Here is an 18705-nt window from a genome sequence, read left to right as displayed (position 1 = left end):
CGGGTTTCAGTTAATTTTTTTTTCTCTTTCACCGTAAGTTAGTTACCGAGACTCAAGACCAAACAGATAGGTGCTAGCTGGCGTTTTAAATACCGCAAGATTTCAAATCGCGAGATCCCATCATTAAAAAAAATCTTATCAAAAAAAAATTAATCAAAATCAACGATAAGATTACGAAATAATTGAATCAGTTTGAAGTTTTCAGTGTGTTTTCCGTGTTTGTGATTCTTCTTAAAATAATCGTTCCCTTCTAGTGGTGATTTAAAAATGTGTTGAAAGAACGTGTGTTGAGGAAGAAATATCTGTGTTACCTTCTTTCTTCTTCTTCTTGTTACTTCTTTGGATGGCGTCGTCTTCGAAAAACCGTTCTTTGACCGAGTGAATGACTCTTAGGTTGTTGGTGTTGTTGTGTGTGTGTTGTTGGTGATGAGATGGAAGATTTAGCGTTGAGCGAATGGCCAGGACAACCTGTGGATTTAAACGGAAGTAATCCGTGGTTGCCCGCTTATGGATTTCAACAACCCATGACACTTTTAGACAAAGAAGATTTCTTAGGACATCCAGGTTTGTTAAAAAATCTATATAAAATTCGAAGGTTTTTGTGGTTGGTGTTATTGTTTGCGCGCAAAAATTATTATTGTCTGCGAGTTTATTCAAGGACAAGCGATTAATAATGCAAATTTTAATTTAATTATTATCGAACGACCTATACCTGTATTAAATTCATTAAAAATCTTTTTAAACGCGATTTATTTTCTTTAAAAATCCCCAAAAACCGATTTCGGATATAGCGAACTAACGTTATATCAGTAATCGCATCTTGTTTACTTTTTTTATGATAAATCGTGTTTTATATCAAATTTTAATTAAAAAAATTATTAAATTAACAAAATAAAGCTTAATTTTAAGCTTGATTTTTTATTATTTCATAAATGTTGAACCTCCGGTTTCGAAACTGTTCATTTTTCGAATTCTCAACGATTGTCTGGCGTCGTCGAGTGAAGGTGTGTGCGGTTACCAACATTCTGTACCGGTTACACACCCAGAAACTCTCGTATTAAACGACATCAACTGCATTTCAACTAACGCAGTAGATAACGTCATATGAAAATCAATCCAGATTAACGGGATTTACCACGGTTAGAATTTATAAAATTAATAAGAATGACATGCGATAACATATATAATAGATAATAAAATAATAAAAGCTTCATATCAAAAAAAGAAATATTTTTCAGATTAAAATTGGTTCTATTAAAAGGAACAAAAACTATACCAAGAGGAATTTAAGAGTTGTTTTAGTGTTGAAGAGGTGGAGGAATTCAAGGACTCCCTCTCTTTTATTAGATATATGTCCAGACTGCAGACATTCCTGGAAATAACCACCTCGTTTATTTTTTAATTTTTTTAACTTTTATTTCTTTTTTGCTTACGTTCGAGTTAAATACTAAAAATATATTATCCGGCGTTTCTCGTTGTTCACGTGCAGCTGTTGCACGTGTACTCCGCACTATTCAGCGACACTCATTCATCTTATGATCTTTTCAAGTTCTCATTTCCAGTCTAAATATTGACTAAGCAATTATCACTAATATTTTCATTCAAATTTATGACCAATTTAAACACATTTTTTTTTCATTCTAATTCTTATTGAGAACTGAATAAGTCTTTAAAAATTGATAGAAATAAAAGGAAGTATTTTGAAGCATGTAATCGAATCGTTTCTTGAACGAATTCCCGATGAGGATAGAAAGTTGTTGCCGATGAGGAGGTAATTTGAGGTGTATAAAGTAATTTGAATCGCAATTACAGCGAATTTCACATTTTACCATTTCACAATCACTTATTCAAAAAATTATAAATCAAACGTCAAAAGTCGAAGAATTTGAGGTTATGTTTTAAGTATAAGTAAAATTAAAACTTTTCCACTTACCTTTTTTCTTTGATAAATTAACGTCCCTAAAAAAGATTTAAAAGGTATTTATATTTCAAGTAGACGTTTTTAATGAAATACTTACGATTAAAAATTGGGATTTAACGAAATTAAAACTGACAGCACAATCATAACAAACCGAACCATAATGAAGTTAGGTTATTGTTATTACATTATAAAACATTAAAATTTATTTAATTTATTTTTAATTATAAAAATAATTTTTGAAGCATTATTTTTTAAATAAATGAATCAAATTTGCGCAGTTTGCAAATTAATTCATGTTATTTAACCAAAAATTGAATCATTTAATTTATTGAAATTAAAATCGATAGATGGCAGCATATTTTTATGTTAATAATTAATTAGTATTCTTAAAATCTTAATTTATTTATAAATATACAAATAACTATCTAAAATAGTTATTTTAATCATCACTAAATCAATTTCGCTGAACTTGATAAATAAATTAATGTAAAATTATTTCCGTTCCGTTTTCTTAGAACGAACGAAGAATACCAAATTAAACAAGAACTAATGCGAAAAAAAAGCGGAGGGAAAAAGAAAATGCAGAAACAGCATTGTATGTTAATTTAACTAACGTTTCTCTATTTCGTACTTTTATTACACAATTCCTTTTCTTTTTCCTCTTTAATAATATTTCTCTAAGAACAAAAAACCGGTTTTAAAGCTCATTCAACTCTATAACACGTTTCCAAACGATTCCAAATTAACTTGAAACGAGAGTTTCAAAAGAGCAATTTCAAAACCTCTTTAAGACATCTATTCAAAGACTCCTTTTCTTTATCGTTAAATGCTTTACCATATGGTTTATAAGGTTTGTAAGCATCGATAAGAGTAAGAAACGCAGTTATTTGCGAAATCAATTTCTATTTTCATTAATGAAATTCTTCTTGGTTCGGAAACCTTTTAATATTTTAAATAAACGAAGAATATTCTCGATTCTAACGTTTTAAATGTCACCAAGAAAGGTCAAATGGTGTTCGCTTTTTACTTCTTCCCGTGACTCAGTGGCGTACCCTAATAGATTTGAAACAAAAAGAGTAAAAGAAAACAGTTTTGGCATCAATGAGGTCGCTGAAAACCGTGAATAATAAACGAATTGTTTTTTCATTTTGAATTTTGAGTGGGTTTAAATCTACCGTTAGTCGTTCTACATAAAAAAATACAAAATACTGATTGTTCTTATGGTTGGTAATGAAATAATAAAGAAATAATGAAGAAAAGATGAAAGAGGAGAGTGAACTCAGGTTCAAGCAAGGTCAGAGTAAGAATTTAAATGATCACCACCAAGAGGAAGGTAGAAAGACGACCACAAACAGAGAAAGAGACAAGATTGCCACGGTAAACCGGAGTAGAAGAATCCGGAGGACAGAATCCTTCATTGTTCTTTCTTTCTTACTATCTAACTAAATAATAATTGTTGTAGATCGTGAGCGACCTTCCATTAAATCGGTTGTGTAACGAATATCACGCACCGGCTTCCGATTTCGTCACTAAGACCACTTACAATCAAGGTTTTTGCAATTTTTCAATCAACCTTTTAAAAATCCATGTCAATTTTGAAATAATTAAACATAATTATTAATAAAGATTAAAAATACCGCCATCTATCGTATTTAGTTGCAATTCCAATCCAAAAATTATATTATTATTTTTTCGATGATACTGACTTTAGTTATCCTTGTACCGGTGGTCCATTTTATTTGATTAACTTTATTTAATTATACATAATGCATAAAAAAGTCTAATAACTTCATAACCTCAAAGTGTGTTTTAACGTTTGACGTTTCTCTTAACCTAAAAAAGTGACATTTTCAAATCTATTAAAACCTTTAATTTTGTATAAAAAATCATCAAAAAAGTTTTATGTTATTTCCATACTTTTCGAAAAGAAGAAATCGACTCCTTTCTCTGCTCAACATTTCGAGACGTCCTTTCACACATCATCTATCGTTGACGCTCTATTTACTGTTTAAAGTGCGTTTTCCTGTTGATTAAATTAACGTAGTTTTTCGAATTCCGGTTAGAAAAGACGTGTAAAATGTGTTTACTACGTTAAAAATTCGATTTTTTTATGAATGAACGAAAAATAACACGTAAAACGTGATAACAGGATTTTATAATCGGCTGAGTAAACGAATTTGAGTGTTTATTTGCACTGAGTAAACTAAAAATGAAAATAAAAACATAAAAAGTGGTAATTTTTGTAGTTAATTGAAAGAAAAATTAATAAATCGAAGGACAAAGAATTTTAATTTAACGATAACATTTTTTTAAACAATTATTCACGGTTACGCTACGTTTAAAATACTAATTGCTACGGGGTTTATGGTTTGTTGGTTACATTTCACGTCCAACACATCTATGTACATGCACGTATTTTAGTTCTTTGGTTTTGGTACACGTAATTCCGAAAGTGAAACCAAACCAATTTTTTCCAGTTCTAATTAAAAAGAATTTAACGGTGGGGGAAACATGTTATGTAAACTAAATTAAGGTTAAAATTTATTTCAGATGCAGACTTATTCTTACAAGGAAACGCGAGTCAACATTATGCTTATCTCGAAACGATTCAAGAAGAAACTTCAGATGACTTACGATCGGATAGCGATCTTTCAGAATCCAGAGATTCCCCGGTTGGTTGGCTCGCAACCGATTCCGAATCTGGATCCGTAATCAGAATCCATACTTTAGGTAAGATTCAAGTTTCATTGAACCCGAGAAACCATAAAAAAGCTTCCTTCCTGGTAATAAATACTTTTACTGGGCGTTATATAATAATTTTTAAAATGATTTAAATATAGTAATATTTAGTGGTAGAAAAGAAATTTTAATTTAAATACGTTGTAACAATGGGTATGCTTTTCCTATTTTTCTTTAGAGAATTCTTTTTAAATACGTTTTCCTCATTCTTTGTTGACCGATTGTAATTTACACGCACAATAGTAGAAAAGAAAACTTTCTCTTAATCCTCTTAATCAATTTATTCTAAAAATTTAAAGAAAAGAAAAAAAAATCGGTTGTTATGCAACCTAAAATACAGATGCGTATATTAAGTTGCCTATATTAAATCATTTAAAATGTTAATAAATACTAATTCTTAATTAATTAAAATGGTTTATTACAACATTATTAATTAACTAACATAGATAGCGACATTCTAAACTAAGTTATGTAGTTTCAGGGCATCATTTCTGCTCTCGTTATCTTAGAAAATAGAAATACAGCCGTAACGCGGTTGTAATAGTTTCCTGTCCTTTCGAATTTATTAATGATCAACGACGGCAAAAACCGATTATATCGTTGTTGGCAAACGGGATACTGTTTACTGCTTCAATGTGGAAGAAGCATTATTCAATTTAAGTTTAAATTGGACGGTGTCACTTTTAGATGGATATCAAAAGTTATTTATATAGAAAAATAAGTATTAAGATCATCTTTTTTTCTTAAATCATCCATACCAACTTAATTTTTATTTTTATAATAAATGTTCCAAGAAAAATAAATAAAAAATCCTTTTGTTATATCTATTTTAGTCTCATTGTGAAACCCCTGCTCTAAATTCTGAATAGTTAAAGTACCTGAGATACCTGTTGACATTTCCGGAACAAAATACTCCTTTAGAAACCGTCCAGTACACAGAAAGTTTCATCTTTTTAACAAGAAAAAAGTGTTCTATTTATTTTTATTTCAAAACACTTTTACATCGTTATTCTTTATTGTTTTAGGTCAAATTGAATCCAGTTCGGAGCGAGAATTAGCATGTCCATCAAAACGGCGTCGTCAAGATTTATCATCAACATTAAGCGATGATGATTCAATACATGAATCATTAAGTAGATCGAGCAGTTTAATACAATTCGAGAGTTTAGAAAAACAATGTCAAGATATCTCAAGTAGTTCACCCAGTATTTTTAATAATTTTTTTGAATCCGAACGACAAATAAGAAAATCAAATCCAGAGCTAACAAAAAATGAGCATAATCAAGAACAACCAGAATCTGATTATTTTAAGACTATCTTAAAGATCGATGGAAATAAAAATAAAGCAAGTAGAGATTCGTTATTTTATAATGGAAGCGTTGAAGATTCGAATTCAGGCAGTGACTCAACAGAAAGTGAAGAAACTTTTTCGAAAAGCATGAAAACATGGAGAAGCTTCGATGGTTTAAAAAATAAAATATCGTTTGAGAATTTAAGTGAAGATAGTGGTTATAGTGATCATATTTTCCAAAATAATAACAAAAATAAATCCAATAGTAATCCGAACATTAATAAAAATATTAAAAAATTTAAAGCTTACGATTTTGAAATGTTTCAAAACCGCTTTTCCGGTAACTTCGGAGTTAGCTATCAAGATTTAACAATTTTAGATAAATATGAAAAGGTTAACAAACATTCCATAAGAGTCGGAGACCATTTTAAAACTCAACCTGCGGCGGCGGCTTTAAATTTAGAACAGGAATTTATTCGTCCACAATCTAAATATACAAGCGAACCAAACCTTTTCACACTCAGTATACCCACAAGTTCCTCAGCATTAACTTCAAGTGTACCTAAAGATTTAAATTTAACAGAAAAACAATTTTGGGAAAACCAACAATCGATTGCAACAAAGAATTTCGATTTAATCAATCTTAACATCAAAAAAACGATGGAAACGAAAAAGAAATTTAAGAAAAAAGATAAAAATAATGACTTACATTATAAAAGGGAAGGTTCTTATTTAGAAGCGATGAAAAATACGATTGATTTTAGTGATAACGAAGAGAATCAACAACAAAATTATAAGTACATCAAAGAATTTGATAAAAAAATTTTAAAAGCTATATCAGAACAAAGTTTTAACGAGATAATATTAATTTCATCACTAACAAACGAAAATAACCAAAAAAGAAACGTTAAAAGCACTCCCAACCTCACCGTCGATTTCAAAAATGATTACGATGATGAAAAATTAAAAAGGAATTCATTCGGTGGTGAACAACCGAGAAAAAGTTCTTTAGCTAATAAAAGCACAACAAGTACAAGCTCTGATAACGATGAATCAAAAAACTTAAGCTTTACAAGATCATTCAGTGGTTCGACATCATCAAAAGGTGTCCATTTTTGTCCGATTGTATCCGAAGTTAATTGGAGGGACGATAGTTTATCAACGGAAAGAGAAGATTCGAGTAGTTTATCTTCAAACGTAACGTTTAAAGATGATAAAATTAATCGTGATGATGATGTGACTCCGATTAATGAAATTGTCGATGATAATGAAATAAAATTAATTAAGCCGGAACCTATTCGACCAAATTTTAATCGCTTTTATTCAAGTTCGAGTCAACCGGAATTATTATCGGATATGGTTCAAGTTGGAAATGCTGAAACAATTAATTTAAGAGATAAGGAATATACTTTTGTCCCCTTAAGACCTAGGCACTCGATTAGTCAACCAAACGTATCAAGAAGAAATAGCAAGGTGAGTTTAATTATAAAAAAATTATAATAAATAAACTATTTGGTAATTAGATAACTGTTTGATGCTGCCATCTATCGGTTATAATTGCGACCTTTTTTTGTATTAATTTTTGATCGATTTTGCATTAATTTATTAGATATAACGAATAAATTTTAATGATTTATGAATAAAATAAGAATTTTAAATAAAACTTTGTATATTTAAGAAGAAATTAAAATAATAAAACTGATTGTGCAAACTTCAGTTCGGTTTTGGTTTATTATGTCATTGTCAATTTGATTGAAAGAATTTTAATTTTAAAGTTTTAATCGTAAATATTTCGTTTAATAAGTAATAATTGTTGCCTTTAGGTAAATTAGAAGAATCAAAACTAATTTTTATAGTTTATCAGTTTATATTTTAGTTTATAATTTCATTTTTTTAACATTTTAAAGAATTGTCATGCTGGTGCGGAAATTGAAAGAACATATACGGACGGTGATGGTGTTCAATATAAACATACCGTACTCTCAACTCACTCAACCCACTCAACATCACCGAGTGTTTACAACAATAACACCGCCGCTCCCACCACTAAAAGTACCACCAGTCACGTGGCGATTTCAAACGGCAAAGAAGTGGAAGAACCAACAGCGACCAGTGCAATGGAACCCATCGTCGCGCATAGAAGTTCAAAGAAAGCCACCAAATTGGGCGGTTTCTTCTCGCGTCTCGCAAGTTTTCGTTTTTCATCACGAAATAAAAATGAAAAACAACACAAAAAAAAAATTCCAATCAAAACGAACCCAGAAGAAAGCGAAAATCAAAATTTATTTGCAACAAAACCAGATTACATTTATATCCCATTAAAAGATCCTATTGAGAATGATCAAAAACCTGAAGAAATTGTAGTTGATGAGAAGAAATTGATATCAAAACCGCCGCTTCCGAAATGTGGACCAAGGGTTGTAGGAGCATGCGTTAAAAGAAGGCCGGATATGGTGGTGGGTGCGCCTGCGACGATGTTGACAGGGGGGCGGCACACCGAAAGGGACGAGGGTATTGATTCTTCGGGTGGTGGACCTATGGAGCAGCCCATGGGGTTGATCGAGACGGACCTTGACACGGAGGTGACGGTTATCACCAGTGGGGCTCATGTGAAAACGCGAAGTCTAATGAATTTGGGGGCCGAGGCTCCATCTTCCGGTCTCAAAGCCCCACAACACACAGGAAGACCACATAAATCCATGGAATTTCTACTGGATAAACAGAATCTTAAGGTTGTTGAGGTAAGTTAATTTCTTTTTCTCAATTAATTATTTTTTTAACATTTTTGGGTTGGTATTAAAAGTAATTTTTTGAAAAATTTTGATTATTCAAAATCTAACCTCACTTTTCGTACAAATTAAATTATTTTGATGTTAAAACATTCTTATCGCAAAACGAAAAAAATTCTTATCAAAAAACCAATTTAAACGATAAAATGCAAACATGCATAATTTATCATTCACTGGATGTTTATCTTTGATTATTTAAATACTCCCAGAAGCAATACCGGCACGTTATAAGTCGTAACGAAACCAAATGTGGAATAAATTGTGCAACTTCCGGGACACGTGTCGTTTTTAAAAACAAACGGGACTTAAAGCTCCGTAAAGCTTCCAAATGGGGGTGTTAAAAACCGTTTTTATAATATACATTTTGATCTCAAATTTCGTTTTTTTTATAAATAATTTTAGCTCGAATTTTCTGAACGTGGAATTTTCGGAAAATAAATAAACACCAACCGCTCTCTAAACTTATTTATAAACCCGTGCCCTATATTTAAAACTGTTTTAAGGCCGGTTTTAAAAACAAAATTGACCTTTTCTCCTCAGTCGGGGAATGAAAATCCCCGACCTCTATTTAATGTGATTTAACTTAACGGGATTTTCAAAAAAAACGTGAAAGAATTTCTTTCGAACAAAACAAATTTTCAAAGCCTCTTTTACAAACGAATCGAACGGAAATAAAACAATGATTTTGCCGTTTTGATATATTTTAACTTCGAAAGTTTTCAATTGAAATTGGTTCATTGGTTCTGCAACTCAATGGTTTTGTACGATTAGATTCGGTTCTTTTTTGATTATTTACTGTTGCAAGTTTCGAAAAAACCGTCAATTTTTAATTAAAAAGTTATACAATCATAATAATGGGAATTAATAATATTTCATTCAAAATATGTTTGTGTGTTTCGCAAAATACAGAGAACGCAAAGTTATTCTGGACTCCATACCTTATCAAAGCCACAATTAAAAAGAATGTGTCGATCTGGAAACACTCACAACGACAACTAGATGGTGCTAATTTGTACTGTTGCCATACCTATTGTCCTGGAAGTCGTAGACCCTCGGATTTTTGCTCTTCTTACCACCGACATGTGGCCAAGCCATCTAAGCCTGGCCTTCCTTACTTCAGTTGTGCGGATCTGTCTCAAATCATCATCCCGAATGGGGCCATAATTCGTCTGACACATAATCACTGGACTCAAGAATGTTCTATAAATGAATTTCTATGGAGTTTCTATGTTCTGTTTCCACATTTGATTCTATGCTGCCAATTCGTATTGTACCTAGGAAACTTTTCTTTCAAGGTCACTTTCTAGATACTTCTTAATTGGTTAGATGGGTGTGGCTTACTATTTTTTCACACAAAGTTTAATAATCAAATTTTCAATTATTATATTACTTGCATTAAATTGTTTCCTTCTTTTGAGATAACTAACTTAGCAATTTTGAGCTTTGAAACTTGAAACGATCTTGTATTTTTTGTGCTTCTCCTCGTAGAGAAAAGAACAACGTCAACAACAACCGGCTGCAAATAGCCGAGAGCTCTTTCATTCTTTGACCTATTTACGAACCGCCCGTAACCCGCAAAAACGACCTCCAAGGATTCTAACCGTTTTAAATCCGCACCTTCAATGCTAATAAGAGATAATAAATTAAACAACAATAAATTAAACACATTTTATTTAGAATTTTAAATAAAAAGAAAAAACTTTCTATTTTGATTCTATAATTATCTACTTCCTAGATACAGTTAAAATAGAAAAAAAGAATAGGTATGCTCTCAAGGAATTATTACGTCAGAGAGTGTTTTAGTTGCCAAGGGAAAACACTAAGAATAATTTTAGATAACCCGACCATTTTCCCGAGGTCAATTACACCGTGAAAGCAAGGTTCTGTTTATCTGCCAAGATTTAATTTGGCGAAAAAATACAAAATCAACGCCCATTCTCATTTTCAAATACATCTGGCTGATCATATGACTCATCGCTTCCAATTATAAAAATTAAATAATAAATAAAAAACAAAGAGTCCCTTTTGAGTGGTTTATTCATTGAGGAGGGTCTCTTCAAGTGAGAGACTCTTCGCGCGAAGAAAACGAGCGTACGAATAATGGATTGAGTGTGTATATCTCGATGTCAGTGACCCTCGTCTCTTTATGGTGTCGTTATGGTTCAATAAAGAGTTAAACGAAAAATTATGATTTTTTTTTATTAAAACCATTCGGTTTTATTTTATTTACTACAAACGTGGCAATTTTAGCGCGAATTTGAGATATTAATCATTTTTTCGCATTAATCATGAATTATAACGATATTTTGGTTTAATATTTTTTTTGATTAATTAAAAGGTCGATGAGAAACGTTTTAAAACCGCACGCCGCATTAATTATAAACACTTTCGCGACTGTCTCGGGTTTCTGAATAGTAAATTGATTTGGGTTAATGTTGCGGAAGGGATTGTAAATTGCAAACAGATGGATTTTCTAATTTTGTTTGAAAGCGCAATACTATAAAAGTAGATAATTCTATAAAAAAAAGTTTACAGATAATTTAGGTTATGTTAATGATATCAAAACACAATTGAAATTATCAACAAAGTGAACATAGTACATTTTTAATTATTTTTACATAACCTCAGTTTTTGACATTTCAATTTTGATTCGAATAATCAGCTTTGACATTCCACTGAGGACGATCCAGTATGATCGGTTTAATTTAGACCAAGACCATTGTGTACGTACGTAGAATAACAAATGCCACAAGGCACCCGAGAGGCCAACTTCCGGCTGCCAGAGTTACACCATCTGCGGTTACGTTTACAGGGCCCTCAGCTTGATTATTATTACTGTCGTAATCGTTTATTCGTTTACCATACGAGGCGTTGATAAGTTTAAATCCATTTTTTTCCTGCCTTGTAATCAATAAATCAACTTTATAAATTTTTGAGATAATTTTTGCGGCAAAATTCTAAGAAATTTCTTAACACCTTATGAATATTTAACACCTCCTCTCGACTCTGGGCGTAATTCTTTAACATAATAGGCGTAAAGTTTTAAGAATTTTAAGTCTCTTGACGCTTTTTACTGTAAAACTAGGTCGAATGACGTGTCAACTAATTAGGTGGTGTCAAATTTGATAGAACTTAATTTAACTGAAATTAGCAACGAAATGAAATAAGACATAATTATTAAATAAAATTTAATTTTAAAGTAAAATAATAATCAAATTTTTATTTTTATAGTATTTTATTTAGAAAAAAGCTTCCGAATTCTTCTAACTCCAGATTCCCGAATTAAATAATTATAAAGTAAAGGTAAGAGTTGTTGAATTGAGTGTTTAGCTTTTTAATTAAAATCAAAATTTATTTATTAATTATTATTGTTTTGGTTGCTGTGTTTTGATCCATTTTTTAAAACAAATTATTAATTAAATCAATACTTTATAAAATGTTTATAGAAATCTACTTTACCGGCTTATATTATAAGTCTGTGAAAATGACGTTATTTTTGAGTCATTCGTATGCAAATGAAGTTTTACTTATACAGTTTTCATTTTGAACTTAATGTTTAAAGAATTTTAATCGCTGCTTACACGACCGTTTTGCCCTCGATAAGGTTAACACGTTTCTTCAACGCGTAGTGAATATGAAAATACAAATTGATTTAGAAATATATTTAAAATTTAATTTATCAAATTAGATTTTACGATGTGTTTGTGGGGCCTTTAACGGTACCTTAACAACAAGAAATGTTATCTTTCGTGATCGTTTCTTGAAATGGTCACGTTCACTAACAAAAATCGAAAGAGAAATGTGACTCCCGAGTCTCCAAACAAATTGAATCGACGATCCCTACAACCATATACGACCAAAGCTTATTACATATCGGTATTTTAACACGTCACGCTATAATCACTAGGTTTAATCTTATAAATTGTTTGAAAATATTTACTTAATAAAAATTAGTTTTTTTTAATGTTAATTTATTGCATAAAACTTAATTTGTTTCAGTTTTAAACATAATTAACAGTTTTATCATGATGATTTTGGTGAAGTTGCTGAATCTTGTCCAATTTTGACATACTTCAATATTTCTTTCCCTGCTTGTAAGTAATTTTCGTTTTGTATCAAACGAACCATTTTATAATCAGGGGTTACTTTCGTTCGGTCCTCACCGAAAAATTCGCCAATATAGTTCAGATAACTTCTGAAGAAATTCACCATGATGATTTTGAAATTTTTAATTTTACTACAAATTTCTTTTCACTCATACATCACTATGGTTCAAACTAAATAAACAACTCCATCTAGATTTTAATTAATAAATAAATATAACTCCATCTGTTGATATACATATAATCACTGAATGATTCTAGTTCAATAAAAATATATAATAACCTGGTAGTATCCAGCACTGTCATTAGAACTAGCACCAGACCTAGAACTAGAAACATTCGGGTTTAGCCGTGCGTCTTCAGACTAGGGTGCGACATGACAAGAAATCTTGTCTTGAAGGAAACTTTTTGTCTTGTCTTATAGAAAACGTCAAGAAATAGTGTGAAGACGCACAGTTAAATCCGAAACTTTCTAATTCTAGATTTTGGTGTTAGTTCTAGTTGTTATTGATCTCCAGGTTGTTATATATTTTTATTAATTAACGCTATCCAACAAAAGATGGCGTTAGTGACTAACTAAAAATTTATATTTCGCGCGTAAATTAAAAGGTTAACGATTATTGGAGTTAATTAAAACTCCTACATTAATTTCATGTAATTGGTTAATGAACAATCTTTTTTAGTCTAAAAGTGTTATTTGTCGAGAAAAGTGATGTCTTTTCGATTTGAATTGCCGGGTTTTTTACCTGAAGATTTTTATAAAAGTGAATGGGTCAAATTACAAGATATTTTTAAGGTTAGTTTGAATACAATTAACCATGACCTTATAAGAAACAAAAACAACAATAACACATGCGAAACAATCCACGCAATATCCTTTGTAACATAATAGAATTGCAGGAGAACTTTTTTTGTCGTCGTATTTTATTTTGCATTTCAAAATGCGACGTCTCTTATGACTCTTAGTTTTACATAACCATGTTTAATGATGTAAGAAGACAAAAATATACTTGATTCAATAATCTTTTTTTAAAGATATTTATTTGCTTTAATGTTTAGTTTACAATTTTTAATATAAATAATGTGGGTAGTTAACTTATCTTATAAAATTACGTGGGTTCGATCATGATTTACCGCAATTAAGACTACGTGGGATTAAATTTCCATGCAAGAAATTCCATCTCGCGTGGGGCCTCGTTCTTCAACTAAGAATCAGTGCTTTATTTCACTTCAAATTTTTAATTATTTTTTGTCATGTATTTTGACATTTGACACATTATCTCGTACCAACCGAGAAAGATTAAAAAACCCTAATTTTACGAAAATTATTTAAAAAAATCAAAATGTAAAAGATGAAATCGATTTTTTAGAAATCCATTTTTAAGAAACGAACTCAATTTCCTGTTTTTCCGTTTTAAATTTAGGCTTTTCGGGTTGTTTGCCAAATCGTTGCACTCGTTACAGTCATTACAGTTGACGTTTGACGTGAAGGTTTTTTAGGTTAATTATAATTTTCCATCAAATCGTAAAAAAATTAAACCCAAATGATTAATTTTAATTTTGATAATTTAAAAGAAATTGTCCGTCTTTTGGAGTCGATTCAAAATAATTTAAACGACGCCTTTTCGAAAAATAACGATCATTTCAATCGGATAAAAATAATTTTGAATCAAAATTTGGTAATTGATTGATAGATGGCGGTAATTTTTTAAATTTTATTAATTTTTTTCAGCCTCCTGAAAATGAACTTCAAAAAGGTGAGCGTGTGATGTCCGAACATCAACTTCGAGTACAACGTTCGTTACAAAAATTAACTGTACCTGATTGGTATAAACAAGCGGAGGTTCCTCGTGAAGGTTTTCTCCTGAAAAAATCGCCTTGTAGAGAAACAAGATGGACGGGAACTAACAGCAAAACAACTTCGTTAAGCAGTTTAGGTTCAAACACACAATCCCCAGTCATTTTGAGCCCAACACCACAAAATCAACCATTCGTACGATGGTCAACATCCAAATTAAATTCAACGGCTTCTTCACCATGCGCTTCCACGAGAAGCAGTTTTAACGCTAGGGGGCATCAACCAAACGGTTCAATCAGCCCGAGTTCGAGTTTAAGAAATAGTTTTAGTTACAGACAACCATATTTAGGTTGGAGATCACAAGAGCGTTTAAATAGACCAAGAACGCCAGCCGAAAGATTAGCTAGTTCAATTTTAAATCACTCTCAAGGTCACAATTTAAATTTAAATTTGAGTAATGAAGGGGAAAGTCCCGAAATACAAACTTCAATTAAAGAGGTTACCTCGGCTATCGTTCACTACGTAAGCGGCTTAAAACCGGACGAAGAAAAAGAAATCAATGAAATTGGTAACGATCAACATCAAAGGAGTCGTTCCGTTAGTCCGAGGGGTAGTCAAAAATTATGTTGGTTGGAAAGTTCGTTCGTTGGAACGAGACCGTTGGATTCACCTCGAACGCCAATCACATTATCCGAAAGTCAATCTTCAACTCCAATCCCACCTTCTTCGTTAAGATTGGAATTACATACGCATAATGGTGAGTCTGTACACGCTTAATTTAAAAGATTTTGAGATTAAAAAAAAAATTGGTTATTGGAATTAAAGGTAATAACTTGCAATAAGTAAAAAATAAAAAAAAGTTAGGTTAGAAATTTTTTTGACAGTCACAAAAACCACAGCAGCTGATTGAGAGTGACACATATTGTGACGTATGTAGTTCTTTTAGATTCTTGACTTTGACAAGTAAAAAATGTTTGATTGGTTGCCTAACTTTAAGTTATTATCCAATAACTAATAATTTTTTTGTTGTAAATATATTTTTAAAAATTGTATATCATTTAGTTTGTAAAAAAATGTATTTTTTCTTTTACCTATCACCTTACTATTTACAAAATTAAGTAAATTGTGAAGGTTATGATAACTTTTACTTAAATTTACTTTTTTTGATAAAAAAAGGAAAATTGGATTTAAAGCTTTAATTAAAATTAAATCAATACTATAAATTAAAAGAAAATGTTTTGTTTAGAAGAAGACGAAGATTTATTGAACCTTGCCTTATTAAATCGAGTACCTAATTAATAATGAGCGATGAGAACGTGAAATTTATTATTTGAATTTTTTATTATTATCTATTATTATTAATTAATTATTAATATGTTTTTTTGTGTAAATATTTGTTACAAAACTTATATTTAATCTTTTTATTATATTATACAACTTGTATTATTATTATTAATTAATTGATTAAAACGAAAAAAAAATAATAATAATAAAATAACGGTTTTTGTAAGGTTTTTCTGATTTAAGTTGTGTTTATATTGAAAATATTAGAGCGTGATTCTTATTTATTTAACAATTTTAATTTTTTCTACATCTTATTTTTGCGGTGCTTTTTTATAACTTTTTATACTTATCAAGGTGCTTATTACTCTCTTTGAATACCAAAAAAGATTTTTTATCAACTTATTTATTTGTCCCCCTCCATTTTATATTATTATTATTTTATTGTTTATTTTATTAATTATAACTTCGAATTAGTATTTAAGTTATGCATGTACAGTTTTACAATAAATTGTTTTATTTTTGTCATTATTTACGTTGTTTTATTTCATTTTACATTTTCAAACCATCAATTTATTTTTTAAACAAAAAAAATGTTTAATCAGATTTCTCAGCCCTTCTTAATCAAGAAACGACGGTTCGGCCATCTCCGGGTTCAACAACGCTCGAAGACGTCTTAGATTCGCTTTTAGGCCTTCCATCGTCTACGAGAGCTCCAAGTCCCAGTCTCCAAGGTAGGAGACATGTGTAAGTTTCGTTTAAAAAAATTTAGAAAGAACAGAAACGATTATTAATAAATCTTACTTTATAAATAGTTTTAGAAATTATTTCTGACCGTTTCCAAGATGAATAATGACCGTGACTGCGGAAACGCTTTACGACTTAAACTTAAGCTTAACTTGAAATCTAAAACCGTCACAAAGCGAATTTTACTATTTTTGGAGATAAATTTAAACTGCTTAGACACATTTCCGCATATTTCTCCACAACAAATCTTGAGTAGATAAAGTTGAAAACTATTTTTAATTTTTTTTAAAACTATTAGGTTCGAATAAATGTTTGATAGATGTTTTGAGTAAGGTTAGGATTGTTTCATCAATGATTTAATTAATTATTTTTTTTAGTAACGGCGTCAGCTAATACCAGCCCAACACGTGAAGAAGGCGAAAGTCGCTTATCAGATCATTTTAGAAGATGCAGCGAAGGAAACGAACCGGTTTCAAGACCATCATCAGCATCGCGCCGAGTAAGTTTCGATTCATCACCGGTTCTTCGCTGCAGATATTCGCGATGCGGAAAAATGGCCATGGCATCAACAGCCGAAGGCCAAGCTTTCAAGAATTGTCACAATTGTACCTACACGTATTGTTCACGTTCTTGTCGGAGAGCGCATTGGGAAAAGCACCGAAAAACATGTTTATTTTCACGAGTTGGATCTCTTTGTCGCCAAGCGATTGCTGCCGCCAAAGAAAAACCGGAAACTTTACGGCATTTATCAATTATTGCACGACGTGGATTTTTATCGCAAGGCTCAGGAGCTGTAAAGTGTTTTTTTCCAACCCCCGAGGTGGTTGAAAAGTTTTTAAAAGACGGCGGCTTAGAAAATTTAGGTGAATTAACTTACATCTCTTGGAAAGATCTTTTACCATCAGAAATGGGAACACAACTTTACACCGAATTAGTAAGAATGTGTAAAAATTATAATCCCGATTCGAAATTAGTTCTTTACGTCTCCGTTTGCGTGATATCCGAAGCACCCGCAGCCGGAGCTGTAAAATGGGAACGACAATTAGTCTCAAGATGCGCAAAAATGCGATTAAGCAAGGAAATTCAGGTTAATATTCCGGAAAAAGACTCCGAAACCCTCCCGGAAACTTTAATTTTAACATCGCAACCCATGATTAACAAAAATATTTCAACTTCGCAAAGAAATCGAGAGATTAGCTTCGGAAACATTCAAAAACATTTGAGGCAACGAGGTGTTTCGTTAAGAAAACATTATCCAGAAGTATTTCAACAATTACAAACGTACGTTGATGGCCAATTGGAAAAATTTAAAGCGGTTACAGTTTATCCAAAAGATTTAATCACTGGGAAAACTTTTATGTGCATTATTATGCCGGAATCGGACCCAGAAAATGTTGAAAAATTAGTTAAAGCAGGAGTCAGAGTTCGTACAGTGGACATTCTTGAAGACTGATAACTAAGATAACTAAAATAACTAAAAAAAACTAAAAAATAAAAAAAATAGAGATAATTATTTAAATATTAAATTAAATGAATATAAAAGACGTTCTTTAAAAAAAGGAATTGTCCCCTTCCTGTGATCTATTACTTAGCTTGTTGTTGAATATCCGCTAAAAAAATATTGCTCATTTTAATTAAAATTAATACACGATTATTAAAAAAGCATTTTTAATAATCTTTTAAAACTTAGGTTAAGATTTTTGATGATTTTTGACAGAATCATTTAGGCAACCCAATATACATAACATAATTGTTGATAAAATATTTTTTAATAATCGTGAATTTTTGCAGTTGACTCAAAATAAAATAAACACATAAAATAAAATGAGAAAACGGTAATATTGGGGTAAAAAAAATTTTTTAACACCAATTCTTTGTGCGTTTTCGTCTCTTGTGTGGTTGTAAAATTTCTATATTGTAAAAAAAATTAGTTTGATTGATAAAAAGAAATTTAAAGGAATGATGCAATAAAAACTTCAATAAAAAGCAATTATTAATCGTTTGTTTATTAATTTAATTTATTGAAATTGAAAAAA

General features: G+C 30.8%; 1 protein-coding gene and 1 long non-coding RNA gene across 2 annotated transcripts; one reads left to right on the top strand and one right to left on the bottom strand.

Annotated features, from left to right (window-relative positions):
- Nucleotides 1-34: 34 nt before the first annotated feature.
- On the top strand, nucleotides 35-18659 carry LOC111428107 (serine-rich adhesin for platelets). The gene is made up of 7 exons (XM_023063505.2): nucleotides 35-564; nucleotides 4472-4651; nucleotides 5686-7424; nucleotides 7859-8692; nucleotides 14576-15398; nucleotides 16528-16656; nucleotides 17047-18659. Exons 1-7 carry the CDS (start codon nucleotides 432-434, stop codon nucleotides 18120-18122), a joined length of 4914 nt encoding a protein of 1637 aa, XP_022919273.1. The 5' UTR covers nucleotides 35-431; the 3' UTR covers nucleotides 18123-18659.
- Nucleotides 11329-11978, bottom strand: LOC111428119 (uncharacterized). The gene is made up of 2 exons (XR_002708036.2): nucleotides 11717-11978; nucleotides 11329-11641 (listed from the first exon to the last, which is right to left on the bottom strand). It is a non-coding gene; the product is annotated as an uncharacterized lncRNA (long non-coding RNA).
- Nucleotides 18660-18705: the final 46 nt, after the last annotated feature.

The sequence above is a fragment of the Onthophagus taurus genome, chromosome 10, assembly GCF_036711975.1.
Source record: "Onthophagus taurus isolate NC chromosome 10, IU_Otau_3.0, whole genome shotgun sequence".
NCBI classification, from domain to species: Eukaryota; Metazoa; Arthropoda; class Insecta; order Coleoptera; family Scarabaeidae; genus Onthophagus; species Onthophagus taurus.
This window is presented reverse-complemented; position numbering and strand designations above follow the sequence as displayed.

What these genes read in the sequence shown, in the direction of transcription:
- LOC111428107 (XM_023063505.2), top strand. Translation starts at nt 432, where the DNA reads ATGGAAGATTTAGCGTTGAGCGAATGGCCAGGACAACCTGTGGATTTA. An exon ending in AGATTTCTTAGGACATCCAG is followed by an intron (nt 565 to 4,471) that starts GTTTGTTAAAAA and finishes AATTTATTTCAG; the next exon opens with ATGCAGACTTATTCTTACAA. An exon ending in TATCAAGAAGAAATAGCAAG is followed by an intron (nt 7,425 to 7,858) that starts GTGAGTTTAATT and finishes AACATTTTAAAG; the next exon opens with AATTGTCATGCTGGTGCGGA.